General features: G+C 33.4%; 4 protein-coding genes across 8 annotated transcripts in view; 1 reads left to right on the top strand and 3 right to left on the bottom strand.

Annotated features, from left to right (window-relative positions):
- Window positions 1–1,281, bottom strand: part of Hel25E (ATP-dependent RNA helicase 25E) — a 5,925-nt gene extending 4,644 nt beyond the window's left edge. Inside the window, exons 1-2 of one of the 3 annotated variants that reach the window (XM_018515619.1) lie at window positions 1,183–1,281; window positions 31–259 (exon numbers count right to left, since the gene is read on the bottom strand). In XM_018515619.1, coding sequence (XP_018371121.1) covers window positions 31–232 — 202 coding nt within the window. In that variant the 5' untranslated portion in view covers window positions 233–259; window positions 1,183–1,281. Of the gene's footprint in view, window positions 1–30; window positions 260–746; window positions 907–1,182 lie in introns of those variants that run through there. The other 2 variants (XM_018515620.1, XM_018515621.1) reach the window with 2 other exon arrangements.
- Window positions 1,282–2,907: 1,626 nt separating this feature from the next.
- Window positions 2,908–6,498, bottom strand: LOC108766240 (N-alpha-acetyltransferase 30). 2 transcript variants are annotated; one of them, XM_018515406.1, is made up of 4 exons: window positions 5,942–6,498; window positions 5,399–5,574; window positions 4,832–5,145; window positions 2,908–3,064 (listed from the first exon to the last, which is right to left on the bottom strand). In XM_018515406.1, exons 1-4 carry the CDS (start codon window positions 6,210–6,212, stop codon window positions 2,974–2,976), a joined length of 852 nt encoding a protein of 283 aa, XP_018370908.1. In that variant the 5' UTR covers window positions 6,213–6,498; the 3' UTR covers window positions 2,908–2,973. The 2 variants fall into 2 exon arrangements, with proteins under 2 accessions (XP_018370908.1, XP_018370909.1); XM_018515407.1 differs by having other exon boundaries at window positions 2,988–3,064; window positions 4,801–5,145.
- Window positions 6,499–7,309: 811 nt separating this feature from the next.
- Window positions 7,310–9,257, top strand: LOC108766251 (epimerase family protein SDR39U1). Of its 2 annotated transcripts, none has more exons than XM_018515426.1 (7): window positions 7,310–7,402; window positions 7,719–7,862; window positions 7,960–8,066; window positions 8,157–8,427; window positions 8,523–8,788; window positions 8,878–8,991; window positions 9,063–9,257. In XM_018515426.1, exons 2-7 carry the CDS (start codon window positions 7,826–7,828, stop codon window positions 9,177–9,179), a joined length of 912 nt encoding a protein of 303 aa, XP_018370928.1. In that variant the 5' UTR covers window positions 7,310–7,402; window positions 7,719–7,825; the 3' UTR covers window positions 9,180–9,257. The 2 variants fall into 2 exon arrangements, with proteins under 2 accessions (XP_018370928.1, XP_018370929.1); XM_018515427.1 differs by having other exon boundaries at window positions 7,317–7,438.
- A 108-nt stretch (window positions 9,258–9,365) lies between these two features.
- Window positions 9,366–10,713, bottom strand: LOC108766252 (uncharacterized). The gene is made up of 2 exons (XM_018515428.1): window positions 10,502–10,713; window positions 9,366–10,207 (listed from the first exon to the last, which is right to left on the bottom strand). The coding sequence occupies exons 1-2, from the start codon at window positions 10,596–10,598 to the stop codon at window positions 9,477–9,479; spliced, it is 828 nt and encodes a 275-aa protein (XP_018370930.1). The 5' UTR covers window positions 10,599–10,713; the 3' UTR covers window positions 9,366–9,476.
- Between the last annotated feature and the right edge of the window lie 570 nt (window positions 10,714–11,283).

Genomic DNA, 11,283 nt, shown 5'->3' with positions numbered 1-11,283 from the left:
TATACATAAAGATAAATAATAATTATTTACCTTCAGATGGATGTTCAAAGCCACAGTCGACAATAGCACGAAGAATTTCTGGCTTCAAAAGGAAATCTCTAAATCCACTGCTGTGGATAGAGACATATGTACCTTTGACTTCCTTTTTAGATGGAACATCTCCGCTTCCATCGACTACCTGCTCAGTTTGTTCTTCGTCTTCATAATCCAAAAGATCATCATTATCCGCCATTGTATCTTGATCACTTCAGTAGGTTTGCTGAAAAAATTAAGATTTGCAATAATACAAATTATGGGAAATATTTCAAGCATTAAGAAATCAAGTTCATTCAGATAAAAAAAATTGTCATGAATAAAGCCTTTCCTTCAATTCTTTCAAATATATTTTCCATATATATTCACAGCCTATTATTAAAATATATAAAATATTACAACAATCAAGCAAAAATCGATAAAAATATAACAAACTGTTCAACATCCAACAGCAAATATATAAGAATATAAAAATCACAATATGCTTACAAACTAATTTCAATTGAGTTACCTATAACTTCAATTTTAATTAAGATAAAATTATTCAAAGAAACGAGTTTACTTGTTCAAGAATCACAACAGGAAGCCTGGCTAAAAATTAGCGATAGAAGTAAAAATTTATTAAATTAACATTATATCTTGAGAATATAGGACTCGTTTCTCATAAATAACGCGACAAGTTATATACTAAACTGTAAACGCGAATATGTTACCGGCGCAAAATGCCAATCCAAGATGAACGATTTTGCCGGAAAAACGTTCGCGTAATGGCCGCCGCCTCGGACAATGCCGCCGAAAATGGACCGGTCGCCCATGGATACCGCGTGGAATCAGGGCAATTATAGAATATCGGAGGTCACCGATGGAATGACGCTTTTTTTTTTATCCACAAGTAGGTATATTCACAATTTATCGAGATAAAGCGTGGATTTATCTCTCGCCGCGCACTGCCGAAACGAAAACACTTGCGCGTTCCAAGAATAATTTAGCATCGCGACGGTTATACTAGGATATAATTACAACGAAAATATGGAATTCTGTCGACAAACAGATAAATGCGGTACGTTATTTCGCGAGTTTCGTAAACGGATCGCTTTTTCATTGACGATAAGACACCGATTACGGTGGCACGTTTTTTTTTCCACTTACCGTGCGTGATCTTGTGAAAGCGAATTAAAACGATGATAACGGTGGTAAACGACTTCAACGAATGACGAGTCCTTACGAAACGATAATCGACGCCACGAGATGCCGCGTACTTGCGTCTGGGAAAAACGCAACGTAGAGCAGCATGATGGTGTAGAAAGTAAAGGTGACTCATTGCGCATGACAGAGGTCCCGTGATTTCGACCAATCAGAAATTGAGGTCATTGCGGCGCGAACGAATCAACTGATGTCTACAAATAAGCTCAAAACTTGATTGGCTGGCAGACCCTCCACTACTTTCACTGCGAATCTGAACTAGAGTCCTAGATTTATCAGAGAGGCGCAACCGGTGTTATGCATTCTGATTCGCTGTTGCAATCTGACCAATTGCGTGACTTGGCAGCCATTTATAGTACTAGTGACATATTTCTATTTCATTTTATCCTATACATTCTATCTCACATTATCCTACATGTCTTGTCTTGTTTGACATAGTTTAAAGGCAGTTTCATAGCATGTCGGCCATGTTTAGTACTCTCCTTAGCACCTTTGTCATACTGACTTAAGCCTAATGTCCACGATACTAGAAATCGGTCCGAGATCTCAGACAGAGAAAAAATTAACAAATCACATTTGAACAATTTGATTACATGACCATTGCGATTGGTCAATCCTTTCTTCATCCGAGGTCTCGGACCGATTTCTAGCAACGTGGACACAAGGCTTTAAGCCGGTTGCGCCTCTCTAATAAATCTAGGACTAATTCCACGTTCCATTCCGGTAATGGCATCCGATTGTCCATATCGTCTATTGGTCAATTCAACCAGATTGATTGCTACAATTCGGACATTTTTTTATTGCTATAATCCGGATGCTATTGGTTATTGAATATCAGGAACGTCTCGTTTGCAATTAATTATACACGATCGGCGATTTTTTCATTAATCAATTAAAAGCTCTTTTATTGAATTGGACAATTGATATAAAAAATCGAATTATTAGATTTATCTTTTATTCCTGTATTAGAACTTTTTTTCACTAAATACACGTACAGAGATAATAGATCCAGCATCGAAAGTCGTGTATATTCACCTAGAGATCACAAAAAATAAAAAAAATAATTTATTTTTTATTCTGCATATTTAGAATAAGAAACTATTGCAAAAAATAAAAAATATCACACTGCGATAACATTAGAATATTAACAGTAAATATCCGTTTTTCAATAAAAATATATATATCCACATGAAAACAATTGGAACATGTAATGGAAATGTAGTCTGAAAACGACTGTTTTGCAGCAAGCAAACGAACACAACGTAAACGAGACGCGTGTAAAAACATTTATGTATTTTTATTAACATTTTTACATTTTTTTAATAGTTACATTATGATCTGTGCTTCGCATTTATTTTATACAAAGATAGATATAATAGGTAGACAGTAATGCGCGTATCACTCCTCACCGCGTGAGGCGCACTCCCTCAAACATTTCAATTTCGTAAACGATAATTTCTTTTTCTTTTTTTTTTTCTTTGTCCATATTCGTTTAATGTAATATATATATATATATATATAATATATATAGACATACATTTATATATTTATATATATATATATACATATATATTATCAATATTTCCGTGTATCACTTTATAATTTTGAACGGAAATACTTTTCCTAAAATTCCTCGGTCGGCTTTTATTTCTTATCCTCTTTTCTTTTTCCTCATCTTTTTTTTCTTCATTTCTGCCACTCTGTTCACATTGACAAAATCGTACGCTTGACGTAGCGTTAAGATACAGCAATTTGTCGCACAATACGTGATGTAGCAACTTTCACATAAGATGATCGATTAACGCAATAATCATTCCGCATTAAAACGCTGAAAAAAATAAACTAAACCATTAAAAACATTGAAAGACAATTTTTTTAAGTTTATATAAATATTTGACGGCCTTTTGTTGATTATATCTCACATATTATTTCATTATTCTACAAATTATGTACCTTAATTCTTTTCTTTTTAGGTTACAGACTATATATTTTCAATTCACTTGTTTGCAATCAATTAACCGTTGGTACACATGATAAGTCATTTGTGTCCTGTGCTTTTGTCACTTTTACAAAAACTATTAAATGATTCTTACATATACTTTAGAAAATATTTCTAAAGATGTGTGTATATTAAAAAAAATGTTTATGTATAAATGTTACAACTAATTTCTTGATGTACCTAGTATTTCAAAGAAAAGAAATACAGGACACGAATGACCCAGTTATGTACATTAAAGGTTATTAAAAATAGTCAAATCAATTGTACAAATTCAGTTTATGAGAAAAATTAACAAACCGCGAAACTGCTTACAAGGCCGAGTAGGTTATATGTATATGAACCTTTTTAATTGTTTTTTACATGGAAATATTAAAAATTTCAGGAGTTTCAGGATATAATTAAAATATATATTTTTTAATAATTTATTATAGGGGAGTCCGGGTTTATATTTACTAAGTGGGCACCAGGGCTAAGCTGGCATTTTTGAATTTTGAGTGGCAATAATATATCTTATGAGTTCTCAATTTATATTGTAGATTACATCTCGTGTATCTTCTTTAACAACGAAATTTGGTTAGTTTAGATGCCTCGTTATTATGTTTAGGTAGTCAAACGTGTTTTCAAAGTCAAAAGTAATTTTTGAGATTTCATTTTTCGAATCACATTTTTTGTGTACATGGATGAAATGAAGTTGCAAACACTAAAATTTTTTACTGCCATCTTGTAGTCTTATAATCTATAAAACGCTAATAATTATTTAACTAAAATCGTTTATTTTATTATTTGAAAACTGCAATTGGAAAAAAGGTTTACCACTTAGCTCCATTCTCCCTTACATAAATAGTAAACATATATTGTTAATTATACCCATTAGTGACAAAGTATATGCATACGTTTATTCTTCAAACAATTTCCATGCAAGAATTCATAATTGTAACATAAAACTAATTTTTTTCAGATTAGTTATGAAAACTTAAATATGCTTCAAAATGTGGTCTTTATCAATGTGAGCCCCAGCAAAATACATTGATTATTTTCAGTACTTTTCACAGTCTCGATTTTTGTCTCTTGCTATCACTCATTTTATATCTTCAAGCTGCAATTGAAATCTATTTCGATCACTGACATTAATATCAAAGGAATTGCAGCAAATTCATAACAAAATAACTAACTAGTCAGGCAACAGTTAGGCACTATTAACAAATTACTCTGTACATATACTTCGTCCTTAGTGGACGTACTGTCAATAGGCTGTTGGAGATTCATCATTTCATTGTATTTATCTCACAATATAAACATAAATTTATTAAAAATAAATGATATTTCAGATAAACAGAAATAATCTTGTTGCAATATAAAGTTTATCCACGCTATTATTTAAATAACCTAACTAAATAAGCCAATTCTCTTATGAAAGTACAGAGAATAAATTGCATGATATTGCAACTGAAAACACATTTGTGCATGTAGAAACATATAATCTCTTTGACATTAATGTCGTCCATTTGTCTGATGTAGTAGAGTATAGATGTTACACCTCTTCAACATTGTAATTATTTAAATACCTATTGACATAAGCACGCGGATGAATTTCACCTGAGCCATAATTTCAGTCGTAATGCATCCACGCCATTTAAGTAATATCGAAATAATCGTTTATCCCGCACAAATCCAAGATTTTCATACAAGCGCAGCGCCGGCCTGTTAGTAATTTCCGTCTCCAGAACCACCTCGTCAGCATCATCCTCCACCATTGCTTGGATAGCTTGTCTCACTAGATTTGATCCAATCTTCCGTTTCCGATATTTCACATCGACAGCCAGCATTGCGATATAACCACGCTTTATCACCTTCCTATGGATGTCTAATTTGCAGACAATGGCACCAACACATTCATCACCATGCATTGCCTTGATAAACAAAAGAACAGTTTTGTTTAAATTCTACCTAAGAGCTGAAAGAATTGAAGTAATTTTTTTTATAATTCTTTGATAATTGATGAAATTTTCGAAACAATATCAGTGCCTTTAAATGCTCCATAATAACAAATTATACAGAAAACTGCAACATCGTTATTAATATTGCAAAAACAATACACATGCATTAACTTAAATAATAACTTGAATGATAACATAAAATAGAGATTTTCTGGAGAGTACATACCAGGAAGCACAATTTCGGCCAATTATGAATAAAATATCTATATGTGTAAATAGAATATGGTTCACTTAGGTCCTTCTGTATTAATTTCATAATATCAGGCATTTGTAATTCACTTGTATAGCTAACATATTGGATATCGTTGTCTTTACTTTCCATGGATAATGTTCCTGCTTGTTCTGTAACATAACAAAAAGTAGATGTTTTCATCCATTCCTAGGATTGTACACACAGTTGTATAATACAAAAAAATGTTCTAATTAAACAAGATTTTCTTTAAACACAAATCTCTCAACTTTAAGTTATAATTTACATAATTAAAAAATTTTCAGATGAATAAAAGAAATATTTTTAAAGCAGCACTTGACTAGACATCTTCAATTGGCAAGAAAAAATGTACTAGTCTCCATCACGCAAGATCAACAGGATCTTTTACAAGACTAGATGAATGATGATTTGTTCTATTTTATTATTATAGGTATATAAACTGGAGTTTGTGTCTATCGTATCTATACTGCACATGGCGAATAAGCTGGCATTGTATACCATGTTGGTTTAAATGACTAGTTTCCATTGTTTTAGATTGTGGGGAGAGATCGGTAACAGCGGCAGTTCTTTGAGGAGAGTCGCAGATACCGTTCACTTGAGCTACCCCATTGACATGCGGTTCTCCGCAAGCCTCTGTCGTCTCCAAACTGAGACGAGACTTTATATCTAAGGTGACATCCGCTATCGAGTCCCGTTTCTTCGCCTTGATTTTGCTAGCCGCCTCCGAGTCACTCACTTCCACGCCGTCCTTCATCTTGTCAATATCCATTTTTCAATTTTCGCTGCTTCTCTTGTCTCTCAAAATTCTCTTTCCGCGCCGAAGAAGAGGACAAACGGGAGGATCACGGCCGCTCTATCCTCGAAGCACTGATCCCTTCACGGCTGTCGATCGTGCACGAGACACAGTGGCATCAGAGTCTTCACATGCGGCGTCGAGCTTTCAATCGAATTTTCATAATTACCGCTAGCCACGCGGTTGTCAGATTGTGATTCTATTCCGAAATGCGGACATCCGTAATAAACTGCTGAACGACGGACACCATAATGGATTTTCTGCGGTGACTACTGGACTCAGTCATGGGGTATGATCTTCTCGAGACTCGAGACTTGTCTACGAACAGAAGAGAATGCATCCTTTGCTCCCTTTGCTCCGAGAGGGTTGATTGTGTATTTTGAAATGAGGTGAAAATTATAAAATAAAAATATACAAACGAATTTATCAGGTGTTGACCAATAAAATCATTAATATTCTAATAAATTTTTTCACTTTTGTAATTGTCATCTCATTTCAAGATACCAATTAATCTCCTGTTCGCGTCGCTTGCACTTTTTGCACTTAGCACCTTCGCTTTCTCTCTTTTAAACGTCCAGATCCAGATATATAGTTATCTCATTTTAAATATAAAGATTTTTAAAGATTTTAAGCAACGCGAATAAATTTTTTTTGTTATTTTAAATATATTTGGGGATTTTAAGTAATGTAAACAAATCTATTGTCGAAGATGATTGGCTATTCACAACGACCGGTGCTCCAAGTTTTTGCATTAGACCACCAATCAGAAAAACCTCTAATGAATTGGCCAATTGGCGACGTGAACAATCGAGTGTCACTCAAAAGTATTGGATCATGGCTGTGATTAAAGTTTCGTTACAAATGCCTTTGGCTGCGTTCGAGGAGCGCGCTATCAACGCTATTTGTGTCATACTATCCTTGTTTCACATTTAATGGACGATGAAGATAGAATGACACAAATAGCGCTAATAGCGTCTCCCCGAACCCAGCTTTGATGGACCAATCAGAAAAAAGAATTTTACAAATTTGACCAATCAAAAATTTAAAACATTGTAGTATCGCGTTGACCGTATCCTAGCTTTGTTTAGCTCTATGGAAGACTGGAAGGATTGGAAGTAAACAAAGATTTTTGGCCGTGTATGGTCTGTGTGCGAGCTCCGGATGCGGTAACAATTGCGACCAATTAGAGAAGAAGAAGAATTGTTAATTATTATGACTGATTATGATTGTTATCAAAATTACCCTTGAAAGCATTTTAAAAAATTTTGTTTCATAGAATAATATGTTGCAAGAGAAAAATATATGAGAAATAATTATTTGTTATATTTACCAGTCTGATAGCAAATTTAATAATTATAGAGGAACAATGTTCTATAATTTACTTTCTATTATGTAAACATATGACATATATCTTGATGTGTCTATTATCTTACAAATTCTATTATAATAATTTTGTAAATTTTGTATTCTTGTGTCTTTCAGTCTTGTCTGCAAAGTCTTACAAATTTGTGCTTAAAATAAAAGTGTATCACACACATACACACATTACAAATTTATTTTTAACATAAAAGTGTATTAAGTTTCTAAACATGGCTCAACTAAACGGTTTTAAGCATATAGTGATAGGTAAGGATATTTATATACAAACTGATCAACAATTTCATAAATTGCAAAAGATTAATCATGTTATGTCAATAGGAGTAAGATCATATAATATTTTCAGGTGGTGGTACTGGCTTCATAGGAACACAGCTAATAAAATCACTGAATCTCGCGGGTGTCTCCTGTACATGTATTTCTCGGATGCCGGGACCAAACAGAATATCATGGGTACATGAGAATGGATTTGCATTTTAGAATTTGCATAAGAACGAATTTACTTGTTGGTAAGAATCAATCCAATGATAGTCGTATCTATAGCATGATTTAGAGCACTATGGTCTACCGGAGAACACATCAGCTGTCATCAATCTTGCCGGACAGAATGTACTGGATCCTATGCAAAGATGGTCACCTGGATTCAAGCAGAATGTTAGGAACAGCAGGGTGAAAACGACGAAGGCTCTGGCAAACTCTATACAGAATACCAAGGCTACGGTTTTCATAACTATATCAGGAGTAGCATATTACAAACCCAATGATACTGTATACACAGAAGAAAGCAAATGCGAATCATATGACTTTCTATCAAGTAGAATCTTATTTTTTATATGTAATATAATATTTATATATTTATATCCTTTATTGTTTTATATATTTATATTATTAATTTTTCAATTTTGTCAGGACTTTGTCACGATTGGGAAGAAGCAGCAAAGTTACCAGAAGATAGCAATATTAGACAAGTAACGATAAGATCTGGAGTTGTGTTAGGAAGAGAGGGTGGCATGATCAAGAACATCTATTTTCCATTCTTGGCGGGACTCGGTGGACCACTAGGAAGTGGAAATCAATACATGCCCTGGATACATATTACTGACTTAGTTTGCATGTTTATATTTGCTCTTACAAATAACAATGTACATGGTATATTAAATGGAGTAGCACCTCAGGTAATATAAACATTTCATGAATGAAAGAGGTTTTACATTGATCTTTAATTGAAATATAATTAATTGTACATATATCATTCTGTTAATAGCTTGTAACAAACAAGGAGTTTACACAAGCGTTTGCAGCGGCACTAAAAAGATTCGCGATTATACCTGTTCCAGATTTTTTCTTAAAAATGTTATTCAATAAAGAACGAGCAAAGGTATATTTAACAAGCTTAATACTAAATGTAATAATTTGATGTTAATAGAATACTTGGTATTTTCGTTTCAGATAATGTTGGAGGGACAAAAAGTTGTACCAAAGTATGTTACAGAGTTAGGATTTCAATATCAATATCCAGATATTGAACGTGCTTGTAAACAACTTGTTAAATCACATATTACGTAAAAGGATTTATTTAATTGTTATAAAAACCGATAGAGATCACATACATATGATCATTGTAAAACTATTATAGTAATATGATATGTTATCTAATTAATAACTAGTGATGAATTTATATAAGTTTTAAAGTATTCTCTGCGATGCTTTTAAACAAATTGTTATTTAATAATAAATTATTTATTGCAGCAGAAAATAAATAAAATCTCGCTTTGTTACACACAAATTTGTCTTAAATCGCGAATGAGATACAATGTGAGTAATCTCTCAAGAACATGTGCAACATAAACGAGTGATACTTGATTAATTACATTCTTTATGGAACTTGTACAAATTGCGAGGTGAAGGAATGGTGCAAATGTTTCTAATACACTTGACGTAATTGAAACGCGTCGAGTTTCCCGTATAACAACTTTTTCTCAAGTTTGCCAATTGATAACTGTTAAGTTGCGTTCCACGCATTAAACTTGGATAGCTCAAATTCTGCTGCACTTGGTAACACGTTCTGCCCAATGTACTTCCTAAAACATTGTCCGAGACAGTAAACTCGTTGGACACAGGTAGACATGTTCTTGGTAAGTTTTGCAAGTATTCCTCGGAACCAGAAGGAAGTAATAATCGGGTCGAAGGATCGACTAGAGAATGATCGAGATATTTGAGCCGGCTCATGTTTAAAAAATGATTGATTTCTTTTCTCAAATCTTGTATCTCCTTTCTTGTTAGGCCTTTCATACTGAGAGTGATCATCTTCCCGTTCCTGTGCAGAATAAAGAGACCCATCTTGGTAGAGACCCCAATGTACCGGATGTCGGTAAGTTTCATGAAGGAGAGTTGACCCGAGCTACCCAAGCACAGTTTATCGCTCCAAACGGATTTCTCGACAACGGCTTTGTTTTCATCCTTGTACAAAATCAGGTCCTCCCATTCTCCAAAACTATCCAATCCGAACATGATCTCACTCAGAAGCAAAATAATTAGCAGGTACACATTGTTTATCAAGCGGCTAAATATTCCAATAAAGATTACCGCAGACACTGGAAAACATTCGTTTAGTGTGTAATAGATATTAAGAATAAAAATATAGAAAATAGACGCGCATATACATTTTCTTTCAGTGGTTTTAAGAATGCCGATTAAAATACAGAAGATATTAAATAAAATTATGATTTAGATTGCAACCACATAAATACTAGATTTTAACGTATTATAAATGTCGAGAAATTGCACTATGTATATATTTAATCGATTTGTTGACTGAAAATGAAGAATATTTTATACGCTAAACTTGAAGAGAGAGAGACATAATAATTCAATAAATCATTTCTTACGACCGAGCAACAGCCACGTGATGCATCCTGGCCTTCGCGATATGTGTAATTTATTTTTATCTAGTATCTTGAGCTCAGGCTTCGCAATCGGAATCATATTGCAGTCACGAAATTCAACATTGCAAACAGAATTTCGACAGATACCCTATAGTCACGCGAAACGAGGTGAAAGGAGTAAAGAAATTTTGACACATGGCGCGAATCACCGAAGATTACAGATTGCATCGTGCATTTGTTATTTTTAATAATCGAGCATGAGTAAGAAAATATTATGTAATCGAGCACACAACGGTGATTTATCGTATAAACTCATTTTAAAATGAAAAATTTTGATTAAATAGTGCCGAGACAAAATTAATTTACGTAGAAATTTGAAAAAGATAGAAATTAGCAATATAAACGGCCCTGATGAAAATAAAAATCAGAACGTAAGTCGAATGTAATGGGAGAGTAACAGAAGTGTAAGTGCTTTTACATTTCATTGTTCCAATTTTCGCCTTCTAGAAGTTATGCTTCTATTATTCTCCTATTACATCCGATTTACGCTCCGATTTTTATTTTCAAGGGGTAATACATATATAATACGTTACATTTTGATGATACAAAATTTTTAAGTATTAGAGATGTGATTTAGTTTTGAGGATTTTTTTCTCCACGAACACTGATTTATTTAAACAAGATAATGAACGAATACCTTAATCAAAATATTTTTCTTCATTCTCTGCAACTTTTCCCCATCTTTTTGACAAGAGATAATTAATGTGAAATCCATTTTCCTTCTT

The sequence above is a fragment of the Trachymyrmex cornetzi genome, unplaced genomic scaffold (assembly GCF_001594075.2).
Source record: "Trachymyrmex cornetzi isolate Tcor2-1 unplaced genomic scaffold, Tcor1.1 scaffold579, whole genome shotgun sequence".
NCBI lineage: Eukaryota > Metazoa > Arthropoda > Insecta > Hymenoptera > Formicidae > Trachymyrmex > Trachymyrmex cornetzi.
This window is presented reverse-complemented; position numbering and strand designations above follow the sequence as displayed.

Excerpts from the sequence above, each read along its gene's own strand:
- LOC108766240 (XM_018515406.1), bottom strand. The coding sequence starts at position 6,212 with ATGGATATTGACAAGATGAAGGACGGCGTGGAAGTGAGTGACTCGGAG. Across the intron at positions 5,146-5,398 it reads GGCCGAAATTGTGCTTCCTG|GCAATGCATGGTGATGAATG; the intron begins GTATGTACTCTC and ends TTGTTTATCAAG. Across the intron at positions 3,065-4,831 it reads CGACTGAAATTATGGCTCAG|CGTTTTAATGCGGAATGATT; the intron begins GTGAAATTCATC and ends TATTTTTTTCAG.
- LOC108766251 (XM_018515426.1), top strand. The coding sequence starts at position 7,826 with ATGGCTCAACTAAACGGTTTTAAGCATATAGTGATAG. Across the intron at positions 7,863-7,959 it reads TTTTAAGCATATAGTGATAG|GTGGTGGTACTGGCTTCATA; the intron begins GTAAGGATATTT and ends TAATATTTTCAG. Across the intron at positions 8,992-9,062 it reads TCAATAAAGAACGAGCAAAG|ATAATGTTGGAGGGACAAAA; the intron begins GTATATTTAACA and ends TTTTCGTTTCAG.
- LOC108766252 (XM_018515428.1), bottom strand. The coding sequence starts at position 10,598 with ATGATTCCGATTGCGAAGCCTGAGCTCAAGATACTAGATAAAAATAAA. Across the intron at positions 10,208-10,501 it reads CACGTGGCTGTTGCTCGGTC|TGTCTGCGGTAATCTTTATT; the intron begins GTAAGAAATGAT and ends AATGTTTTCCAG.